The sequence below is a fragment of the Apodemus sylvaticus genome, chromosome 5 (assembly GCF_947179515.1).
Source record: "Apodemus sylvaticus chromosome 5, mApoSyl1.1, whole genome shotgun sequence".
NCBI lineage: Eukaryota > Metazoa > Chordata > Mammalia > Rodentia > Muridae > Apodemus > Apodemus sylvaticus.
The window spans coordinates 70597066-70621711 of record NC_067476.1 but is presented as its reverse complement, the minus strand read 5'-3'; the positions used below and the strand labels follow the sequence as shown (position 1 = coordinate 70621711).

General features: G+C 36.4%; 1 protein-coding gene and 1 pseudogene across 1 annotated transcript; one reads left to right on the top strand and one right to left on the bottom strand.

The window, feature by feature from the left end:
- Window positions 1–5129: 5129 nt before the first annotated feature.
- LOC127684848 (olfactory receptor 4C15-like) lies at window positions 5130–10971 on the bottom strand (annotated as a pseudogene).
- Window positions 10972–13080: 2109 nt separating this feature from the next.
- Window positions 13081–14043, top strand: LOC127684396 (olfactory receptor 4C15-like). The gene has a single exon (XM_052181328.1). The coding sequence runs from the start codon at window positions 13111–13113 to the stop codon at window positions 14041–14043; it is 933 nt and encodes a 310-aa protein (XP_052037288.1). The 5' UTR covers window positions 13081–13110.
- The last annotated feature ends 10603 nt before the right edge of the window (window positions 14044–24646 follow it).

Below are 24646 nucleotides of genomic sequence, written 5' to 3'. Positions count from 1 at the left end.
AAATTAGGGGTGAAAGAGGAAATAAACACAGATAAAGGATGGAGAGGGTGACATAAAAATGAGGAGTGTAGCAGTGAATAATTACAAAGGAGTACTGCCTCTCCAAGCATTTGCACCAAGTCCCAGCAGGTCTTACTCTGGCAGCTCTCACTTTTGCAGTGGAGCCAATCTTTCCAAGCTAGCACTCACAGCATCCCAGCTGTGTTTCCTCTCCACCATAGACTCTGTAAATGGCAGGAGTCCAGTGATCCAGCTCTGCACCCAAATACCTAGAAAAGCATGACTTTTACTCTGAAGAGTTAACCAAATGTATTTACATATATGAAACTCGCAATTAGCTAATGTCAATTTACAATGATAAAGTCTTATCCCAATATTTCTAACCTCTCCAAATCTCCAGAAATACATTGGAAGCCATCTGGATATCCATGCTTGCTTCTGTGCCCCACTAGTCTGATCCACTGAGCCTCTCTCTCTCTCTCTCTCTCTCTCTCTCTCTCTCTCTCTCTCTCTCTCTCCCTCCCCCTCCCTCTCTCTCTCCCTTCCTCTCTCTCTCTTCTCTCTCTCTCTCTCCCTCCCCCTCCCTCTCTCTCTCCCTTCCTCTCTCTCTCTTCTCTCTCTCTCTCTCTCTCTCTCTCTATATATATATATATATATATATATATATATATATATATATATATCCATCCTTCCTCCTCTCACTTCTCTTAGCTTCTCCTCCTCTCTTCCCTGCAATCACTGGCCTCTCACTGCCTCAATGTGAATGGATAGGAAGTATCTTGCAACATTTCACCCTTTCTGTTTAATTAAAAAAAAAATCTCTACAAATATAAATTGAGAACAACTATTAAAATTCTGTAAATTATAAAATATAGGATAGCCCTAATGAATTGAGGCCAGGGAGGTAGGAGGGGGTAGGTGTAGGAATACCCTCACTAAAGTAGTTGGAAGGAGTATGGGATACAGGATATCTGGGTTGGGGGATAAGAATGGGGGTGGGGTGTGTAGTAGATATTCTGGTCAATTTGACTATATCTGGAATGAACTACAATCCAGAATTGGAAGGCTCATCTATGATCCTAATCTGGAGGCTGAAAGATAAAATTTTCTGACCTGGATCTTGGCATGGAGATCATGAAGCATAAGGACTATGAATTCCAGAAGATTAAGACAAGGAAATCTCTGAGTTCAAGGTCATCTGGCTTTAAAGGCCCAGTGACACGCGCCTTTAATCTGGGCCACAGCCTCTGCTGGAGATCTGCATAAGGATATTGGAAGAATACTCACCCATTCTTCTTTGCCTGTTTGTCTCATGGGACTGAGCAACTGCTAGATCCTTGGACTTCCATGCACAGCTGCTGCTGATCATTGTTGGGGAGTTGGACTATAAGCTGTAAATTATCTAAGAATTCCCTAACTATATAGAAACTACCCATATGTTCTATGACTCTAGAGAATACTGACTAATACAGGGGGAAATTGGGAAAAGGGATAACATTTGGAATGTAAATAAAACTTATATCCAAGAAAAAATAAAACAAACAAGCAAACAACAACAAAAGAAACTATTAAAAATAGAATTATTTACCTATGAACAGCTCATCCAACAGTGATCAGGGGCTTTTCACACTCAAGGTACTCCACTGAAATAACTAAAGGCCAATCTTCTGGAAAACTTTCATTTGAGATCTTTCTGTCTAAAGATTGTGTATATTAAGTTGAAAAATGAAGTTAATATTATGCGGATAATGTCTTCTGCACTACTTGAGAGCATTAAGTCTCATCTGAAAGACCTATAGCATGGCAGGAGAGAGTAGGAAGGGCATCTGCAGAGTTAGGAGCTCTGGGAAACAGTCAGACACCCAAAGGATTACAAATAGCATATCAATTTTTAACCTTAGCCATTTTAACTGGTGTGAGGTTAAATCTCAGGGTTGTTTTGATTTGCATTTCCATAATGACTAATGATGTTGAGCATTTCTTAAGGTGTTTCTCAGCCATTTGAATTTCTTCAGGTGAAAATTCTTTGTTTAGATCTGTACCCCATTTTTAATAGGGTTATTTGGCTCTCTGGAGTCTACCTTCTTGAGTTCTTTGTATATATTGGATATTAGCCCTCTGTCGGATGTAGGGTTGGTAAAGATCTTTTCCCAATTTGTTGGTTGCCATTTTGTCCTTTTTACAGTGTCCTTTGTCTTCCAGAAACTTTGTAATTTTGTGAAGTCCCATTTGTCAATTCTTGATCTTAGAGCATGAGCTATTGGTGCTCTGTTCAGGAACTTTTCCCCTGTGCCCATGCCTCAAGGGTTTTACCCACTTTCTTTTCTAGTAATTTCAGTGTGTCTGGTTTTACCAGGAGGACATTGATCCACTTGGAGTTGAGCTTAGTACAAGGAGATAAGACTGGATCAATTCACATTCTTCTGTATGCTGACCTCCAGTTGACCCAGCACCATTTGTTGAAAAGGCTATCTTTTTTCCACTGGGTGTTTTCCACTCCTTTGTCGAAGATCAAATGACCAAAGATATGTGGATTCATTTCTGGGTCTTCAATTCTATTCCATTGGTCCACTTGCCTATTACTGTGCCAATACCATGTAGTTTTTAACACTATTGCTCTGTAGTATTGCTTGAGGTCTGGGATACTTATTCCCCCAGAAGTTCTTTTACTGTTGAGAATAGATTTAGCTATCCTGGGTTTTTGTTATTCCAGATGAATTTGAGAATTGCTTTTTCTAACTCTGTCAAGAACTGAGATAGATAAACCCTTAGCCAGACTAACCAAAGGGCACAGAGACAGTATCTAGATTAACAAAATTAGAAATGAAAAGGGAGATATAACAACAGAAACTGAGGAAATTTAAAAAATCTTCAGATCCTACTACAAAAGCCTGTACTCAACACAACTGGAGAATCTGTAGGAAATGGACAGTTTTCTAGACAGATATCAAACACCAAAATTAAATCAGGATCAAGTAGATCATTTAAACAGTCCCATAACCCCTAAAGAAATAAAAGGGGTCATAGAAAGTCTCCCAAACAAACAAACAAACAAAAAAAAAAAAACAAAAACAAAAAAAAAAACACGGGACCAGATGGCTTCAGTGCATAATTCTATCAGACCTTCAAATAAGACCTAACACCAATACTCTTCAAACTACTCCACAAAATAGAAACAGAAGGAACACTACCCAAATCGTTCTATGAAGCCACAATTATGCTGATACAAAAACGACACAAATATCCAACAAAGAAAGAGAACTTCAGGCCAATTTCCCTTATGAATATCGATGCAAAAATACTCAATAAAATTCTTGCCAACCGAATCCAAGAACACATCAAAACGATCATCTACCATAATCAAGTAGGCTTCATCCCAGGGATGCAGGGATGGTTCAAAATAAGGAAATTCATCAATACAATCCACTATATAAACAAACTCAAAGAAAAAAAAGTATGAGTATTTCATTAGATGCTGAAAAAGCATTTGACAAAATTCAGCATCCTTTCATACTAAAAGTCTTGGAAAGAACAGGAATTCAAGGCCCACACCTAAACATAGTTAAAGCAATATACAGCAAACCAGTAGCCAACATCAAACTAAATGGAGAGAAACTTGAAGCAATCCCACTAAAATCAGGGACTAGACAAGGCTGCCTTCTCACTCCATATCTTCAATATAGTACTTGAAGTTCTAGCTAGAGCAATTAGACAATATAAGGAGGTCAAAGGGATACAAATCAGAAAGGAAAAGTCAAATTATCACTATTTGCAGATGATATGATAGTATACTTAAGTGACCCAAAAAAACCCACCAAAGAACTCCTATAGCTGATAAACAACTTCAGCAAAGTGGCTGGTTATAAAATCAACTCAAGAAAATCAGTTGCCTTCCTATACTCAAAGGATAAGCAGGCTGAGAAAGAAGTTAGGGAAATGTCACCCTTCACAATAGCCACAAACAATATAAAGTATCTTGGTGTTACTCTAACCAAACAAGTGAAATATCTATATGACAAGAACTTCAGGTCTCTGAAGAAGAAAATCAAAGAAGACCTCAGAAAATGGAAAAATCTTCCATGCTCTTGGATTGGCAGAATTAATGTAGTTAAAATGGCCATCTTGCCAAAAGCAATATACAGATTCAATGCAATCCCCATCAAAATCCCAACTCAGTTCTTCCCTTTGTGATTTCTTAGTATTTTCTACTTCTGTTTTTAGATCCTTGATGCTTTTGTTCCATTCCTTCACTTGTTTGTTTGTGTTTTCCTCTAATTCTTTAAGAGATTTTTGTGTTTCCTCTTTCATGACTTCTGCTTTTTGACCCAATTTCTCTTCTATTTCTTTAAGTGATTTTTGCTTTTCCTCTTTATTGGCTTCTATCTGTTGACCCATATTCTACTGGGTTTCTTTAAGTGATTTTTGTGTTTCCTTTGTAAGGGCTTCTACCTTATTAATGTTCTCCTGTATTTCTTTAAGAGATGAATTTATGTCCTACTTTTAATCCTCTAATAGCATCATGATATGTAATTTTTAAATCCAAATCATGTTTTCTGGTATGTAGGGGTATCCAGGACTTGTTGTTGTCAGAGAATTAGGTTCCAATGCTGCCATAGTGCCTTGATTTCTCTTAGTAACACTCCTACATTTGCTTTTGCCATCTGGTTATCTCTGGGGTTAGTTGGTCTTGTGGTCACTGGCTGGTATTTGGACCTCCTGTGAGCCTGTAAGGCTATTTCTGAACCACTGGATGACTGGGTTGCCCCTGGCACAGATTGCAGATGGGCTGACTGCCTTAGACTTGGGTGCTGTTGGAGCCCTGGTGTGTCTTGCCCCAAGCAATGTTATTCTTGGGTTGTCTCTGTGTACCTGGTGTTGCTTGTCTGGTCATTCTAGGAGCAAAGATGTTGATGCAGAGCATCCTTTCCATGTGCTGATCATTCTGCAGGGCAAATGGCCCAGGAGAGGGATGGCACACAGATGACCACCAGAGTTGCCCAGGCCTTGGGGGCAGGCAGAAACCTGGCAGGCTGTGTCCCAAGAGATGTTAAACTCAGGATATCTCTGTGTACTAGTGTTGCCTGTCTGGTCAATCCAGGAGCGAAGATGGCTGATGTAAATGTAATATTTTAATATTCACCAGAAACCGTTATCCACCTCTTCCACATTTTCCTCATAGCATTCTTCATTTCCTTATTCCTGAAATTGTACACCATAGGATTCAGAAGTAGTGTTATGATAGTGGCAAATACAAGAGCATTTTTTTCAGAAGAGAAGACAGTAGGTTGAGCATATATTAACAAACATGACACAAAAAACAAAAGCAGAACTATAATGTGGGATGCACAGTTGGAGAGAGCTTTATGTCACCCTTTAGAACTGTGAGCTCAAAGAGAGAACAAGATGACACCATAGGAGACAAGCAAAATAGAGAATATTATGAGGCAGATAGAACCACTGTTGGCAAACACAAACATGATGAATATGTGTTTGTCAGTGCAGGCAAGCTTCAGTAATAGAAACAAGTCTCATAGGTAATGATCAGTGTGATTGGGTCCACAGAAAGGTGGCTGCAATGTAAAGGTAATTTGTATGATTAAATGTAAGTTCCTATGTTATCACCTACTGTGAGATATAATTCATGTCAGGTGATTATTTTGTGTTAGGACACAGATATTGCATTTACATTAGAGGAATGATCAATTCATGCTCAGTTTCATAGACTTTAATACTGGTGTTGCTTCTGAGTTCCATTGGTCACAATTTTTCTCATAATTTCTACTTTTTAACATTAAATGTAAATTAATACAAAAAGTAGAAATCAGTGCTTAAAGACCTTGCAATTCGGCATATTATTTGGTTTCTTTCATCTCTGAAAAAATCTATAGTACAGCCTTTAAGATTTCTCTCAAGCAGCAATGTCAAGACTGAATCCCCTATGTTAAAATAATTTTAAAGATACTTTCACATACTTTGAAGATATGTAAAAGCTGTCCTTCAACCTTGAGAGAATCTACATTTGTTTTTTATTGTATGATTTTGGGCCAGGCCTTTAACTACATTACTTGGGAATCCAAGTTGACAAAATTGCTCTGAATTCAAGTTCAATATAGCTTATGGAAGGAAATAGGCAATATTTGCCTTCTGTACAGACAAAGTTAAAAAGATTACAGTAAGTAAACAACATTAGAATTAGGATATACCTTTAAATATAATATTTCATAAACTGGCTTTCTTTGAGAAATAGTTTTTGCTACTTTATTTCTCAAAGAATATACATTTCATATATGGATTAGCATAAGGATTCCTTATTAAAGAAGCTAGCTACTAGGCTTGCTTGGTACACATGCATTTTGCCTAAACTAAGGAGAAATACATCATGTTCCATCCATTTTGTAGCACTGTTCTCTTTCTAAATACAGTGTCACATAAAATCTTTATCATATAGGATCCAGATTAATATACCAAAAATTAGCACCAATGGGCACATAAAAGTCTTATTTTTATAAAAATAATTATTGAGTGTGAAAGACAAAAAAATAAAAGTCTTTCTAGTACCAGAATTAAACATTTCAGAAAAAGAATAGAATTTCATTTTATAAAAATTAAAATGTTTCTAATTACAGTAATAAGAAGTGCTCTAAATTCTCAAGTAAGTATAAAAGTGCAAATGTGTCATAAACTCATGCTGAAAGAAATCTTAAAATCCCCCGAGTATAAGAATCAGTGTCCCGGTCTGGTGACATTTCAGTCTGGTGACTATAAACTCGAGTGCAACAGAGAAGGGAGCTTTGGCTTGTTTTTCTTGCATCCTGAGAACATGCTGATGGCTGGACCAGAGTGGCAATGCTAACATACTTTGCATCAACTTCCAGAATTACTGTTCTCTCCTAGATGTGGACTGGATTTGGCTACAAGCAGAAGTGTGGCCACCACTGAATGGGATACTTCATAAAGAATAGGAAATGCCTGTTTTCAGACTTTGCACAGAAGTGATCCATGATGATCTATTTAAGGTACTGTTCAACATTTCTGAGATAACTTTGAATTTTAAAAGAGTAATTTATATGTGCATACTGTTTATCAGACTACTGTGTTTAAAGTGATCATTGAACATCAGTGCATAGCTGTGTAAGCAGATTTTCATACACTTGGTGACCAAATTCCTCATCATTACTGTGGACATTATGATCATGGGTAATCAAGGCTTACAATAAATCATTCAGAGCTCAGAGATTTGCACTTGACAACTAATAATTGCTCAGTGTCCCCAAAATAATTTGTTTAGTTGCATCATTTTTCCCTCCTTCCTTATTTCCTTCCTTCCTCCTTCCTTCCTACCTTCGTTTCTTCCTTCCTTCTTTCCTTCTTTTCTTTTTAGCCCCTTCTTTCTGCTTGAACACCTTCTTTAAGTCTCATAAAATTAAACACACTTTTTCCTCTCATCTTGGAGTTGAATGCAAATAACAGAGAAATGGCACAAGTGCTAATTTTCTGTTATCTCTCCACCAGTAATCTATTTGTTCTTTGTAAAGGTGGATAACACCAGTGTTCTTACTATTCTGATATTATGGATTAGAAAGTAGTTTTACTTGCCAGCAGTGGAAATAGTGGTAACCCTGGAGACTAGGTGGTTGATATGCTGTCTATATTATATGGCTATTTACGATGAATGTAAAATGTCCTCTTTCCATAACCATGCACTAGGCATGATGCAGGTGTCATTAAATCAGGAAAACTGATTAAGTCAAAGTGAAGTCTGCTGGTTTAATTATGTCCACTTAATTTTCTCTAGGCAGCAGATACTGCCTCTGAACTGTTCAGAAAATTCAATTAGTTGAAGATCTGAACTGCTTCAGTGCGTATGGTCTTTCTTAAAATTAGCACAACCACTCAGACACCATTAGAGAAGTTTTCAAAATCCACTAGCAAGGCAGTGAGACAGGACAGTAAAAGTTGTTTCTTACATGTTATTAGGAGTAAGACCAGCAAACCTGAGGTATTTGGGAAAAGTACCAGCAACTGAAGGGTTACTAATCTAAAGAGAACATATTTTCCACAGAGTGGCAGAAAGGAGCTCAGTTAGAGCTCTACTACTATACAATATTCTGAGGTGAAAAATATGTTGGACTTGTGTAAATTTAACATGAAATAAAATTTCAAGTATGTTTTAATTTTGTGAATTTTTTTGGTCATAATAATATTGGGCTTTCACTTGAAATCAATTTAAAGGCAACCACTTAAGATGTTAAAATTTCTACTAATTCTGATGCTTCTGAGTATTTTTAATTACTTCAGAGTTAACAAAGACATTCCGTTATTTTATTTTTTTATTTACTTTTTTATTTACTTTTAAATTTTATTTGATAAATTTTTATTTACATTTCAATGTAATGATTTCCCCTTTCCTGGCTCCCCACTCCCCAAAAGTCACATAAGCCCCCTTCCCTCCCTCTGTTCTCCCACCCATCCCTTCCCACTTTCCTGTTCTGGTTTTGTCTTATACTGCTACACTGGGTCTTTCCAGAACTAGGGTCCACTCCTCCGTTCTTCGTGTACCTCATTTGAAGTGTAGATTATGTTTTGCATATTCCAGTTTTCCAAGCTAATATCCACTTATTAGTGAGTGCATACCATGATTGATCTTTTGAGGCCGGGTTACCTCACTTAGTATGATGTTTTCCAGCTCCATCCATTTGCCTAAGAATTTCATGAATTCATTGTTTCTAATGGCTGAATAGTACTCCATTGTGTAGATATACCACATTTTTTGCATCCATTCTTCTAAAGTGTGTTATTGTAATCGAAAACTCTGTTGCTAAAATAATGGGAAGGACATAATGGGCAATGTGGATATCAGGACACAGGGAGGCACACTACTCAAGGTCAGTCCTCCACGAAACAGCTCAGTGACTTCAGTGATGCAGGGCAGGACCCTGAGCAAGACCAGCAATAAATCCTAGATGCTTACAAATGCGTGCATATAAAAGACAAAACAGAAATATAATACTTGGAGAGAAATAGAGTTAATATGACTTGGTTCCTGTATTACATATGGAACTGAAATCAGTGAATAAAGGAAAATATGAGGGTTGAGATTGTGATAGTGACATCTGTGAAAAAAATATAATATTGTAAAAATACAGTTAATGTACATATAGAGCAGGTTATATTTAGGACTATACATATATATATATATATATATATATATATATATATATATATATATTTATATGTAATATATATGTATATAGAAAATGTATATTATATATATGTGTATGTAACCATAATTAATATAAAGAAAGTCCATGAATTTGAATAGAATATGGATGGTTATATGGGAGAGTAGAAGGGAAGACAGTGGGGAGAGAAAATGATATAATTATACTGCAATCTCAACTTAAATATGTAATTTTTAAAAGGAAAAATTACTTCTAGGCACTGTTGTTAGCCTGTTGTTTTCATGCTTGCTAATGAAAGCTCAGGTAGCCTCAAAGTTCTTCTAGAATTTACAGGAAACTAGATTTTGTAACTTTTAATTTCATAACAAAATCTATATGATCAAAAAAGTATCATTTTATGTTCCATTTTATAATATTAAATACATTTAAATATTCAATTGTGGATATTTAATTTTGTGTCTTCAACTTAATTTACTATTAAAAGCTGAAGGTTTTCATACTATTAATTCTTTGTTAAAAGTATTGTCTGCAGTTTTATAAACTTTTTTTAGCTTATACTAGACTTACATAGCCACCTTGTTTTGAATAGTTTAGATACATTTCTGTCTTCAACATTTTTGAAAGTGTATTACATTCTAATATAAACGTTTTCTTCTCATTTTATTTTAGAATATCATTTTAGGCTAGGATTTCTAACACAAACACACACACACAAGTTTGTGACTCTTAATTTGTTTGCTTATTTATTTCCCTAAATTATTATATAAGAGGATTGATTTTATAAAAATGAGTATTTATATTTATGTTTATCATTTTTATTTTTGTTTATGGGTATGGGTGTGGGTCTATTGGATATATGTCACTTTTTCTTTCAGGAGTCCACAACAGCTAGAAGAAATGATTGAACCCCTGAATCTGGAGTTACAGAGGCTATAAGCACTCTACTTGGGTGCTGGGAATAAACTTCATGTCTCCTGAAAGAATAGTAAGTATTCATTGAGCCATCTCGCCAGCTTCTATAATGTGATTTTCACATCTGATCTTTTTTTCTTTTCATTGATTCAATTTTCATAAACAGTTGTATACAGACCCTGTTTAAGTATTCAACATATTATATTCAAAATATTTTCTGCATTTGCAGGATATGTTAGATAAAAAGAAAAGAAAGAAGCTTGAACTTGGCTTGGCGTGGTGACACAAATTTGCAACACCAGTATATAGAGATAGAGGAAAGAAGATCTAAAACTTAAAGTTATCCTAGGCAAAATGGTGTGTTTGAGTCCTGCCTAGACCACATCAGACCTTGACACCCTTCCTCTACTTCCTGCCCATTCAACAAAAACAGAATCTACTAATTTGTCTTTTATGGACCCCAAACCTTGAAGTTTGTTAGATCAATAAATAGTGCATGGCTATTCTACAGATAGCCTGTCTCCTACTTGTTCAATAACAGAAAGTGAGCTGTTTCTCTTTCTACTTAACATTATATTTAATCTAATTTCAGCTTACCACATGATACTATAGAAGGTTACAAGATATATCTAGCACCATTTCACTTAGTTCAACTACTCTGCTTTGTCTGAATACTCTTGTCAGGAATATGAAATATGCATGGACCCAAAAGACTTAAAGGAAACATACTTTATTTTATTTAGCTTAATTTTCAGCTGTAACCCCTTTTGCATTATAGGATTGAATCTATGCTATACCTTGTGCTCAGAGCAACTACCTTGTAAATGGTAATTGAAACGTGATCATGAAACATAATTACATCATACTTCAGTTCCATAGTGGATGTGTTTACGTTAATTTTAAAACTTGCTTCATTGAATGGATGACAGTGTCGTTTTGTTAGCAACAAACAAGCATTAAAAATCTTAATTAAAATTAGCATGATAAAGCTCATTTCACTGATAGTTAAATTAATATAGAGCTATGTTTTCTTTTGAACTTCTCAGTTGTTTTCTTCTTACATGAAGGCCCATGTAAGCCAGGTGTCTTCCATTATTTAATGAATTTTAAACATAAGAAATTACTACAGAAGAGTACAGAAGAGTAAAAGCTGAGGGTTTAGATCTCAATACACGTCTCAAGATTTTAGAGTAGTTTTTTCCCTTTTTTTCCGTTGTGTTAAATGCTGAGTTTCATTCTGACATTTTGTGCATGGACATCATGCCTTGCTATCTTTTAATTAAAAATCTTTGACCATTCTGCTTTAGCTTTGAATGTCAACTCGCAAACTAATTACTGATTATCTCAATTTGTTGTAAGTGATTTTTATCTTATCCAGTGACTTTATTGGGTTTGCTTCAGATATCATTGTTTCATTGGCTATTGCATGTTAGTGGCTGGAGTTCACATTAAACGTTTTAGTGAGTAATTGATTTAGGTCATCATATAAATAATTGCTGTGAAATAAATGAACTGTCAGATGATAAATTTATAAACATGTGAAATACTTATTTAAATGTAAGTCATTGAAACAACTCATTTTCTTCTCAAAACACCTTATTCTTATATACATATATATTTGTAACTATAGGCATTTATGCACACAAATACATAAAGATGAATATATGTATGCATGTATATGTTCACTCATAAGGATATTTTTCAGGAAAAGATACAGAACTATTTTAGATTGAGACTGCCTAAGGAAAACAAATGTGGAAGCTAGAATATATATACATATTTATGGAAGTATATTCTGGGGGGAAAGAGTAGAATTTTCTCTTAAATTAATTATACCTAGAATTGAAAATGAATACTACCATGAGTGACATTATGATATTTTCAATTTGACCATATAATTACTAGGGATGAGCAGGTAAGGCATTATAGTTTCATAGTGAATTCTTATAAATTTCAAAGCATGTAGCTTGTATAAATTTAAAACAGAAGACTTTAAATTGCATTTGAGAAGAAGTTTCTCTTTTTCAGCTTTGACTTTTCACAAATTTTCATTTGTAGGTGATTGCTCCATGGCTTTCTGATTCATCATCATTGACTCTATTGCCTATATCAGGATATCCTATTTGCATAAGGACAAAGGAAGAAGATGCTTTAAGATTAAGAGTAAATGAGACTAGAAAACAAACAAACAAAAGACCAGCCAAAAGTTCTTTCAAATGAGGGGTTGGGACAAAAATAAAAACCAAAAGTTTATTCTTCACCCTTTTCATTGAGTGGCAAGATCATGGGTGTCACACCTTGTGTCTCTAATGTTCTAACTCAAGCTTCTTTGGTTTGTGTTTTTTATTTGTTTATTTTCATTTTGGAACCTTTTGCTTATCCATCATGAAAACAGGACAAGTTTTACAAAGTGCCTATCATGTTATAAAATGACGAATTGAAAGAAATTTCCATGCTTTTAACACATGTATCATGAGGAGTGATATAGAGTTTTCTGGAGATTTTTTCTTTTATGAAGAATAGATAAATTCAGTGGAAATTCAAATAAATTTCACATTGCTAGAAATGCAATATATATCAATGAATTTGAAATGTGACCTAAGGTCCCATTTTGCTCTTATTTCAGCCAGTGTTCTGGTCAGTCAGTGTAAACTGGTCATCATTTACATCTAGAACAGTTTAGAATGAATTTAAATATTCTGCTTCAGGAAGCCTCTAAAGACTGATGAAAGTGGACAGATCAATTATAGGATTTCTATCCGCTCACCCAAGTCGATGGTTTTGTTTCCAATATTTTATGTGTAGCTATTTAAAATATTCAATAATATATATAAGCTTCAACATTACATGTTATTCAACTATATGTTTAAAGATGTCATAATATTATTTTAAAATTGAAAAATAATAAAAATGAGCAATTTGTACATGATAATTATATAGGCTTGAATGAGATATAATTTTCTCTTTATTTCAGATTTACATAAACAGGGTTAATTTTACCATCTTCTTAAGAATCATGCTAAACCAGAGCTATGTCACTGAATTCATTCTACTTGGACTTTCAGAGAACTCCAAAGTTGAGAAAATATTGTTTGTTGTATTTTTGCTGATCTATGTTGCAACTGTTGGTGGCAACATGATAATTATAGTGACCATCATCTGCAGCCCTACACTGCTGGGCTCTCCCATGTACTTCTTCTTGATATTCTTATCTTTACTGGATGCATGCACTTCTTCCAGTGTCACACCGAAGATGATTGTAGACTTCTTCTATGAGAGAAAGACCATCTCCTTTGAATGTTGCATGACACAACTCTTTGCTTTCCACTTCTTCGCTGGGATGGAGGTGATTGTCCTGTCTGCCATGGCCTATGACCGCTATGTGGCCATTTGCAAGCCTCTTCACTACACTTCCATCATGACCCGGACACTCTGTAGCTTTTTGGTGATCTTGTCTTGTGCAGGAGGATTCTTACATTCTATCATACAAATTATCTTCACTTTGCAGCTGCCCTTCTGTGGACCCAATGTCATTGATCATTACCTGTGTGACTTGTTTCCATTACTGAAACTTGCCTGCACCGACACACACATATTCATCATGTTTGTGTTTGCCAATAGTGGTTCTATCTGCCTCATAATCTTCTCAATTTTGCTCATCTCCTATGGTGTCATCTTGTTCTCTCTGAGAGCTCACAGTTCTGAAGGGCGACATAAAGCTCTCTCCACCTGTGCATCCCACATTACAGTTGTGCTTTTGTTTTTTGTGTCATGTTTATTAATATATGCTCGACCTACTGCTTTCTCTTCTGAAAAAAATGCTCTTATATTTGCCACGATCATAACACCACTTCTGAATCCTATGGTGTACACTTTCAGGAATAAGGAAATGAAGAATGCTATGAGGAAAATGAGGAAGAGGTGGATAGTGGTTCCTGGTGACTATTAAAATATTACATTTACAATGCTTTGGAGGTAGACCACTGGGTAAGAGCATTTTATAGTGCAGACATAAGCTCTATTTATGATTTGAAGCACCCATGGCAAATATCAGTCTTGGTTTCACAGTTTTATTGGAATACTGGTAAAGTCAAGTACTGTAGAGCCCAAGAGTTCCTCCCAAACCCAGTAATGTCAAAGTTCATTGCAGACCTTTTTTTAAGAAAATAAGTCTTCAAGAAATAAATGGAGGTAATGCCTTTCTGTGTCTTTTCATGCACTATCCAACTGTCATGTGTACACATATGCATACAATATTCACATAGGTAAACACACAACTCACAAAGATAGACATACTAACAAAGAATCAATAATTACATTTCTAAACTAATATAAGAAATCAATGGGTCACTATTTACTAGGACCACTTTTTTTTAAATTGGACATTAGTTTGAAAAAGACTTTTTATAGGATGCATTTACATTGGGGGTGTCAAAACTGTTTCTCAGATCACACATTCACTATAAATTGCTTAATTAATATCAACATCTGAAAATTAAAGCCAGTATGATTTTAATCTTGTAAGAATTTAGAGAATTCTGAAACTATTAATTAGAGTAACATTGGCTAACTAAATAAATTAATGTTTGAAATAAAAAAAACCAAAATGAAAATGTTTGAAGAACATAATATTGTGAGACCACAGAATCTAAAAACGCAGAAAATCATATGTAAATCCTGAAGTTTAAGTGTGGGTGGGTTCTGTATCTTATGGCTATCATCCACTTATATGTGAATATATATAGTTCATGTCCATTTGGAGCTGGATTACTTCTCTCAAGATGATATCCTCAAGATCATATTCACGATGATATTAAAGATGATATTCAAGATCATATTCGGCAAGATTTGCTTACAAAATTAATGGTGTTTTTGTTTTAAAAACTGAATAGTAAGTGTTCTATTGCATCCTACCTTTTCTTTATTCTTTCTTCAGTTGAGTGATGTCTATGATGTTTCCAGTTTCTGTCTCTTACAAATAAAACTGCTATGGACATAGTTAAACCAATGTCTTTGTGGCATGTTGGAACATTTTTTGGGCATATCGCCAGGAGTAGTATAGCTGGATCTTAATGTAGAAATATTTCCAGCCTGCCAGGCATGGGGCCTGTGTCCTGCCCAGAGAGCTGCAGAAGGAAAGAAGCCCTGTGGCCATATTTGTAGCCTGCCAGGACAGAAAAGTGTCACTAGGTACTGTATCACCCTGAGCTTTAGATCTCTGGTGTTGCAAACCGCCCAGGGTCTGCTTGCACCAAGGTACTGAGCACATAGGCAGTTTTTCTGCCAGCCTGCCGGGCGTGGGGCCTGTGTCCTACGTGAGAATCAACAGAGGGAGTGACCCCCCACCACACCATATTCACTCCATAACAGAGCAATCAGAGAACATCTGGTTCACCTTGACAACCTAAGTATAACATTGCTTGAGGCAGGACTGAACAGGGCTCCAAAGGTACAAAAGAGGAAGGCAGCATATCAGTAATCTGTGCCAGAGGAAACCCAGTCATCCAGTGTTGCAGAAATAACCTTAAAGATCAACAGTAAGTTGAAGCACCAGCCAGTGACAATAAGACCATATAACACCAGGGAGAACTAGATGGCTAAAGGCAAATGTAGGAATGTTACTAACAGAAAGCAAGGCATTATGGCAGCATCTGAACCCAATTCTCCAACAATAGCAAGTCCTGGATACCACAACACATCAGAAAAACAAGAGTTGGACTTAAAAGCACTGGTAAGGATGCTGTTAGAGGAACACATGAAGGACATAAATAAATCTCTTTAAAAAATTCAGGAGAAAAATGATCAAAAGCTAGAAGCCCTTACAAGGGAAACACAAAAAAATCACTTGAAGAAACTCAGGAGAATATGGGTCAGAAGTTAGTAGCCAATAAGGAGGGAATGCAAAAATCACTTGAAAAATACAGGAGAAGTTTGATCAACAGGCAGAAGTCATGAAGGAGGAAACACAAAAATCTCTTAAAGAATTAGAGGAAAACACAAACAAGCAAACGACAGAACTGAGCAAAAACTTCCAGGATCTAAAAACAGAAGTAGAAACAACTAAGAAAGCACAAAGGGAGACAACTTTGGAGATAGAAAACCTTGGGAAGAAATCATGGACCATAGATTCAAATATCAACAACAGAATACAGAAGATAGAAGAATCTCAGATGTCAAAGATACCATAGAAACCATGGACTCAACAGTTAATGAAAATGCAAAATGCAAAAAGCTTGTAACCCAAAACATCCAGGAAATCCAGGACACAATGAGAAGACCAAACCTAAGGATTATAGGCATAGATGAGAGTGAAGATTTACAACTTAAAGGGCCACCAAATATCCTCAACAAAATTATAGAAGAAAACTTCCCTAACCTAAAGAGAGAGATGCCCATGAATATACAAGAAGCCTACAGAACTTCAAACAGACTGGACCAGAACAGAAATACCTCCTGTCACATAATAATCAAAACCCCAAATGTACTAAACAAAGAAAGAATACTTAGGGCAGTAAGAGAAAAAGGACAAGTAACATATAAAGGAAGACCTATCAGAATTACACCAGATTTCTCACCAGAGACCATGAAAGTGAGAAGATCCTGGGCAGATCTCATGCAGACTCTAAGAGAACACAAATGCCAGCCGAGACTACTATACCCAGTGAAACTCTCAATTTCTATAGATGGCAAAACCAAGATATTCCATGACAAAACCAAATTTACACAATATCTTTCCACAAACCCAGCCCTACAAAGGATAATAGGAGGAAAACACCATTACAATGAGGGAAACTATACCCTGGAAAGAGCAGGCTATTAAGCTTCTTTCATCAAACCCAGAGAAGATAACCACACATGTATAAAATTAAAATAAAAAATGATATAAAGCAATAACCACTACTCCTTAATATCTCTTAACATCAATGGGCTCAATTCCCCAATTAAAAGACATAGACTAACAGACTGGATAAGGAAACAGGTCCCTACATTTTGCTGCATACAGGAAACACACCTCAGTGTCAAAGACAAAAACTACCTTAGAGTAAAAAGCTGGAAGACAACTCTACAAACAAATGGTCCCAGGAACCAATCAGGAGTTGCCATTCTAATATCAGATAAAATTGACTTTCAACCTAATGTCATCAAAAGAGACATGGAAGGTCACTTCTTGCTGGTCAAAGGAAAAATCCAACAAGAAGAACTCTCAATCCTGAACATCTAAGCCCCAAATACAAGGGCACCTTTATTCATAAAAGAAACTTTACTAAAGCTCAAAGCACACATTGCACCTAACACAATAATTGTGGGTGACTTCAACACTCCACTCTCACCAATAGACCAATCAGGAAAACAGAAACTAAACAGGGAGACAGGGAAACTAATTGAAGCTTTGGACCAATTGGATTTAACATATATATTTGCAGGGTATAGGGAAACTATACCCTGGAAAGAGCAGGCTATTAAGCTTCTTTCATCAAACCCAGAGAAGATAACCACACATGTATAAAATTAAAATAAAAAATGATATAAAGCAATAACCACTACTCCTTAATATCTCTTAACATCAATGGGCTCAATTCCCCAATTAAAAGACATAGACTAACAGACTGGATAAGGAAACAGGTCCCTACATTTTGCTGCATACAGGAAACACACCTCAGTGTCAAAGACAAAAACTACCTTAGAGTAAAAAGCAAAGCTTTCATCCCAAAGCAAAAGAATATACCTTTTTACCTTTTTTCTCAGCACCTCATGGTACCTTCTCCCAAATTGATCATATAGTTGGTCATAAGACAGACCTCAACAAATATAAGAAGATTGAAATAATCCCATGCCTCCTATCAGATCACTATGGACTAAAAGTGGTCTTTAATAACAATAAAAAGAACAGAAAGTCCACATACACATGAAAACTGAACAATATTCTACTCAATGATACCTTGGTCAAGGAAGAAATAAAGGAAGAAATCAAAGATTTCTTAGAATTTAATGAAAATGAAGGCACAACATACACAAATCTTTGGGACACAATGAAAGCAGTGCTAAGAGGAAAACTCATATCTTTGAGTGCCTCCAAAAAGAAATTCTAGAGAGCATACAGTAGAAGATTAACAGAACAACTGAAAGCCCTCGAACAAAAAGAAGGTAATTCACCCAGGAGGAGAAGAAGACAGGAAATCATCAAACTCAGAGCTGAAATCAATCAAGTTGAAACCAAGAGATCCATACAAAGAATCAACAAAACCAAAAGCTGGTTCTTTGAAAAAATCAGCAAGATAGATAAATCCTTATCCAGACTAAACAAAGGGCACAGGGAAAGTATCCAAATTAACAAAATTAGAAACGAAAACGGAGATATTACAACAGAAACCGAGGAAATTAAAAAAAGTCATCAGATCCTACTACAAAAACCTGGACTCAACACAACTGGAGTATCTGGAGGAAATGGACATTTCTTAGACAGATACCAATTACCAAAATTAAACCAGTATCAAATAGACCATCTAAACAGACCCATAACCCCTAAAGTAATTGAAGGGATCATAGATAGCCTTCCGACCAAAAAAAAGCACAGGACCAGATGGTTTCAGTGCAGAATTCTATCAGACTATCAAAGAAGACCTAACACCAATACTCTTCAAACTTTTCCACCAAATAGAAACAGAAGGAATACTACCAAACTCCTTCTACAAAGGCACTATTATGCTGATACCAAAACCACACAAAGATCCAACTAAGAAAGAGAATTTCAGGCCAATTTCCCTTATGAATATTGATGCAAAAACACTAAATAAAATTCTTGCCCACTGAATCCAAGAACACATCAAAACAATCATCCACCATGATCACGTAGGCTTCATCCCAGGGATGCAGGGATGGTTCAATATAAGGAAATCCATAAATGCTATCCACTACATAAACAAACTCAAAGAAAAACCACATGATCATTTCATTAGATGCTGAAAAAGCATTTGACAAGATTCAGCATCCTTTCATGCTAAAAGTATTGGAAAGGACAGGAATTCAAGGCCCATATCTAAACATAGTACAAGCAATATACAGCAAACTGGTAGCTAACATCAAACTAAATGGAGAGAAACTTGAAGCAATCCCACTAAAATCAGGTACTAGACAAGGCTGCCACCTCTCTCCATATCTTTTCAATATAGTTCTTGAAATCCTAGCTAGAGCAGTTAGACAACATAAGGAGGTCAAAGGGATACAATTTGGGAAGGAAGAAGTCAAACTATCACTATTTGCAGATGATATAATAGTATACTTAAGTGACCCTAAAAACTCTACTAGAGAACTCCTACAGCTGATAAACAACTTCAGCAAAGTGGCTGGCTACAAAATGAACGCAAGCAAATCAGTAGCCTTTATATACTCAAATGATAAGCAGACTGAAAAAAGAAATTAGGGAAATGACTCCCTTAACAATAGCTACAAACAGCATAAAGTATCTTGGGGTGACTCTAACCAAACAAGTGAAAGACCTATATGAAAAGAACTTCAGATTTCTGAAGAAGGTAATTGAAGAAGATCTCAGAAAATGGAAAAATCTGCCATGCTCGTGGATTGGCAGGATTGTTATAGTTAAAATAACCATCTTGCCAAAGGCAATCTACAGATTCAGTGCTATCCCCATAAAAATCCCAACTCAGTTTTTCATAGAGCTAGAAAGAGCAATTTTCAAATTCATCTGGAATAACAAAAAACCTAGGATAGCTAAAACTGTTCTCGACAGTAAAAAAACATCAGGGGGATCCAGTATTCCAGACTTTAAACTTTACTACAGAAGAATAATGATAAAAACTGCATGGTATTGGTACAATGTCAGGTAAGCAGATTAATGGAATAGGATTGAATACCCAGAAAAGAACCAACACACCTATGGTCACTTGATCTTCGACAAAGGAGCTGAAAGCAGCCAGTGGAAAAAAAGAAAGTCTTTTGAACAAATGGCGCTGTTTCAGTTGGAGGTCAGCATGCAGAAGAATGTGAATCGATCCATTCTTTTTGTTTGTTTGTTTGTTTGGTTGGTTTTCTATATTCTTTATTTACATTCCAAATAGTTTCCCCTTTCCCAGATCCCCCCTCCCCATATGTCCCATAAAACTTCTTTTCTCCATCCATTCTCCAATCACCTCCCTCCTTTTTTTCTCTGTCCTTATATTCCCCTCCAATGCTAGATCAATCCTTTCCAGGATCAGGACCTTCTCCATACTTCTTCATGTGAGTCATTTGTTATGCAATTTGTGCCTTGGGTATTCAGGGCTTCTGGGCTAATTAATATCCACTTATCAGAGATTGCATTCCATGTGTATTCTATTGTGACTGGGTTACCTCACATAGGATGATATTTTCCAGATCAAACAGTTTGCTTAAAAATTTTGTGAATTCATTGTTTCTGATTGGTGAGTAGTACTCCATTGTGTAAATATACCACATTTTCTGTATCCATTCCTCCTTTGAGGGGCATCTGGGTTCTTTCCAGCTTCTGGCTATTATAAATAAGGCTGCTATGAACATAATGGAGCATGTGTCTTTATTGCATGCTGGGGAATCCTTTGGGTATATGCCCAGGAGAGGTATAGCGGGGTCCTCCGGAAGTGTCATGTCCAGTTTTCTGAGGAACCGCCAGACTGATTTCCAAAGTGGTTGTACCTTCTTACAGCTCCACCAGCAGTGGAGGAGTGTTCCTCTTTCTCCACATCCTTGCCAACACCTGCTGTCTCCTGAATTTTAGACCTTAGCCATTCTGACTGGTGTAAGGTGAAATCTCAGGGTTGTTTTGATTTGCATTTCCCTAATGACTAATGATGTTGAGCACTTCTTAAGGTGCCTCTCAGCCATCCGAATTTCTTCAGGTGAAAATTCTTTGTTTAGATCTGTGGCCCATTTTTTAATAGGGTTATTTGTTTCCCTGAGATCTAACTTCTTGAGTTCTTTGTATATATTGGATATTAGCCCTCTATCAGATGTAGAGTTGGTGAATATTCTTTCCCAATTTGATGGTTGCCGTTTGTTTTGTCCTTTTAACAGTATCCTCTGCCTTACAGAAACTTTGTAATTTTATGAGGTCCCATTGGTCAATTCTTGGTCAATTCTTATCCCCTTGTACTAAGCTCAACTCCAAATGGATCAAGGACCTCCACATAAAACCTGACACACTGAAACTAATAGAAAAGAAACTGGGGAAGATCCTTGAGGACATGGGTACCGGGGAAAAGTTCCTGAATAGAACACCAATAGCTTACACTCTAAGATCAAGAATTGACAAATGGGACCTCATAAAACTACAAAGTTTTTGTAAGTCAAAGGACACTGACAAAAGGACAAAACGGCAACCAACAGATTGGCAAAGGATCTTCACCAACCCTAAATCCAACAGAGGGCTAATATCCAATATACACAAAGAACTCAAGAAGGTAGAACCCAGAGAACCAAATAACCCCATTAAAAATTGGGGTACAGAGCTAAACAAAGAATTTTCACATGAAGAACTTCAGAGGGCTGAGAAACACCTTAAGAAATGTTCAACATCATTAATCATTAGGGAAATGAAAATCAAAACAACCCTGAGATTTTACCTCACACCAGTCAGAATGGCTAAGGTCAAAAACTCAGTAGACAGCAGGTGTTGGTGAAGATGTGGAGAAAGAGGAACACTCCTCCACTGCTGGTGGGATTGCAAGATGGTGCAACCACTTTGGAAATCAGTCTGGCAGTTCCTCAGAAAACTGGGCATGACACTTCCTGAGGACCCTGATATACCACTCTTAGGCATATACCCAGAGGATTCTTCAGCATGCAATAAGGACAAATGTTCCACTATGTTCATTGCAGCCCTATTTGTAGTAGCCAGAAACTGGAAAGAACCCAGGTGTCCTTCAATAGAGGAATGGATACAAAAAATGTTTTATATTTATACAATGGAGTACTATTCAGCCATGAGAAACAATGAATTCATGAAATTCTTAGACAAATGGATGGAGCTGGAGAACACCATACTAAGTGAGGTAACACAGTCTCAAAAGATCAATCAAGGTATGTACTCACTGATAAGTGGATATTAGCCTAGAAACTTTGAATACCCAAGATATAATCCACATATTAAATGATGTCCAAAAAGAATGGAGGAGTGGACCCTGGTTCTGTAAAGACTCAGTGCAACAGTATAGGGCAATTCCTGAACAGGGAAGTGATAGGGGGTAGATGGAGGAACAGGGGGAGGAAAGAGGGCTTATGGGACTTGCGGGGATTGGGGACCCAGAAAAGGGGAAATAATTTGAAATGCAAATAGAAAATATATCAATAAAGAAAAAATGTTTTTAAAAAAGGAGTGGAAATTAAGAATTCACTATGTAGATGAATTGTCAGAATCTCAGTTTAAGGACATCCTGACAAGCAGGCTGGTTGGAATACAATATTGTGTCTAGGCTATCCAAAGCCTTCTATTTTGGGCTATGAAATTGGTTCTTTCTTCCTTGCATACAATAAAACTGTTATAAAGGGGAAAAAATAAATGCAAGAAGAAGGCAAACATGAAAATACTTCTCAGAATCTAAAATGGAGGGATATCTGGCCATCACTACTGCATCATCTATGAATGCTTGTCAAATCACATTGTTCTTTTATTTGGGAACATTTACCTTTGATAGTGACCTGTGATATTGAAAATTAATCATTCTTGAAAGAACATAAAGTGAAATAATGGATTTAATAGTAGTTATTTCAAGTTGGATTTGTTTTGAACTTAACTAGAATAAACATCAAAAAAGATTTATTTTCATTCTTTGTTCTGTAATTAGGAGAGTAAGCTTTGTACACTAATACATGCAGCCACATTTACTATCTCTTCATGGAAATGCATAAGGTTAAGAAACTTATTTGTTCTTGTGCTATTGAAATACAGAAATAAATAAATAAAACTATTGAAACACTTTTTAAAAAATAAATATTCCCAGTTTTCTGAGAGCTCCAAATTGATTTCCAAAGTGTTTGTACAAGTTTTCACTCCTACCAGCAATAGGGGAATGCTCTCCTTGCTCCACATCAAAAGATAGCATGTGCTATCTCTTGAGATTTTAACCTTAGCCATTCTGATGGGTATAAGGTAAAACTTCAGAATTGTTTTGATTTGCATTTCCCTGATGACTAAGGGCTTTGAACATTTCTTTCAGTGTTTCTCTGCCATTCAAGATTCCTCTGTTGAGAATTCTCTGTTTAGCTCCGTGCCCCATTTTTAATAGGGTTATTTGGCTATCTAGAGTCGAACTTCTTGGATCCTTTGTAGATATTGGATATTAGCTCTCTGACAGATGTAGGGTTGGTAAATATCTCCCAAATTGTTGGTTGCTGTTTTGTCCTATTGACAGTGTCCTTTGTCTTACTGAAATTTTGTAATTTTATGAGGTCCCATTTGTCAATTCTTGATCTTAGGGCATAAGCTATTGGTGCTCTGTTCAGGAAATTTTACCCTGTGACCATGTGCTCAAGGCTCTTCCCCAGTTTCTTTCCTATTAGTTTCAGTGTGTTTGGTTTTATGTGGAGGTCATTGATCCACTTGGACTTGAGCTTAGTAGAAGGAGATAAGAATGAATTGATTTGCATTCTTCTGCATATTGACATCCAGTTGAACCAGCACCATTTCATGAAAAGGCTCTTTTCCCACTAGATGGTTGTAGCTGCTCTGTCAAAGTTCAAGTGGCAATAGGTGTGTGGGTTCATATCTGGATCTTCAATTCTATTCCATTGCTCTACCTGGATGTCACTCTACCAATACCATGCAGTTTATTGTTCAGAGCCATATTGGGGCAGTCATGCACATGGTCAGAGTTTGACTTTGGTCAAGGTTACCTTCTCCCAGATAGCCAGGATCCTGCTCCACCTAGGGTGGAGCGCTGGAAGTAAAGGTTAATTTCATTGTTCCTCCAGGTCTAGGAATTCCTGAATTAAGCAGGTGACCCACCCAGCTGCTGGAGCAGTCAAGAGGAGGACCTCCAAGAGAAGCTAGACAACTTCTACCGGAACTCAGCCCGGAGTCTGGGGGGAAGGGTTTGCCCAAACTGTTAAAAGGTCTGGTGCCATTAAAGTTTCTGGCTTTGATCAGTGAATATTGTCTTAGCCATACTTCTTTTCGCCCCTTCCCTATTTATCCCTCAGCTTCTGTTCCAGAAACCCACTTTGTAATAGCTACAGGCAGCTATGGAACCCAACAGTTTATAACACTATTGCTCTGTAGTACTGCTTGAGGTCCAGGATACTGATTGCCCCAGAAGTTCTTTTACTGTTGAGAATAGTTTTAGCTACCCTGGAGTTTTTGTTATTCCAGATGAATTTGAGAATTGCTGTTTCTAACTCTATGAAGAATTGAGTTGGGATTGCATTGAATCTGTAGATTGCTTTTGGCAAGATGGTCATTTTTACTATATTAATCCTGCCGATATATAAGCATCTTCTGAGGTCTTCCTTGATTTCCTTCTTCTTTCTTCAGAGACTTGAAGTTCCTGTCATATAGATCTTTCACTTGTTTGGTTAGAGTCACA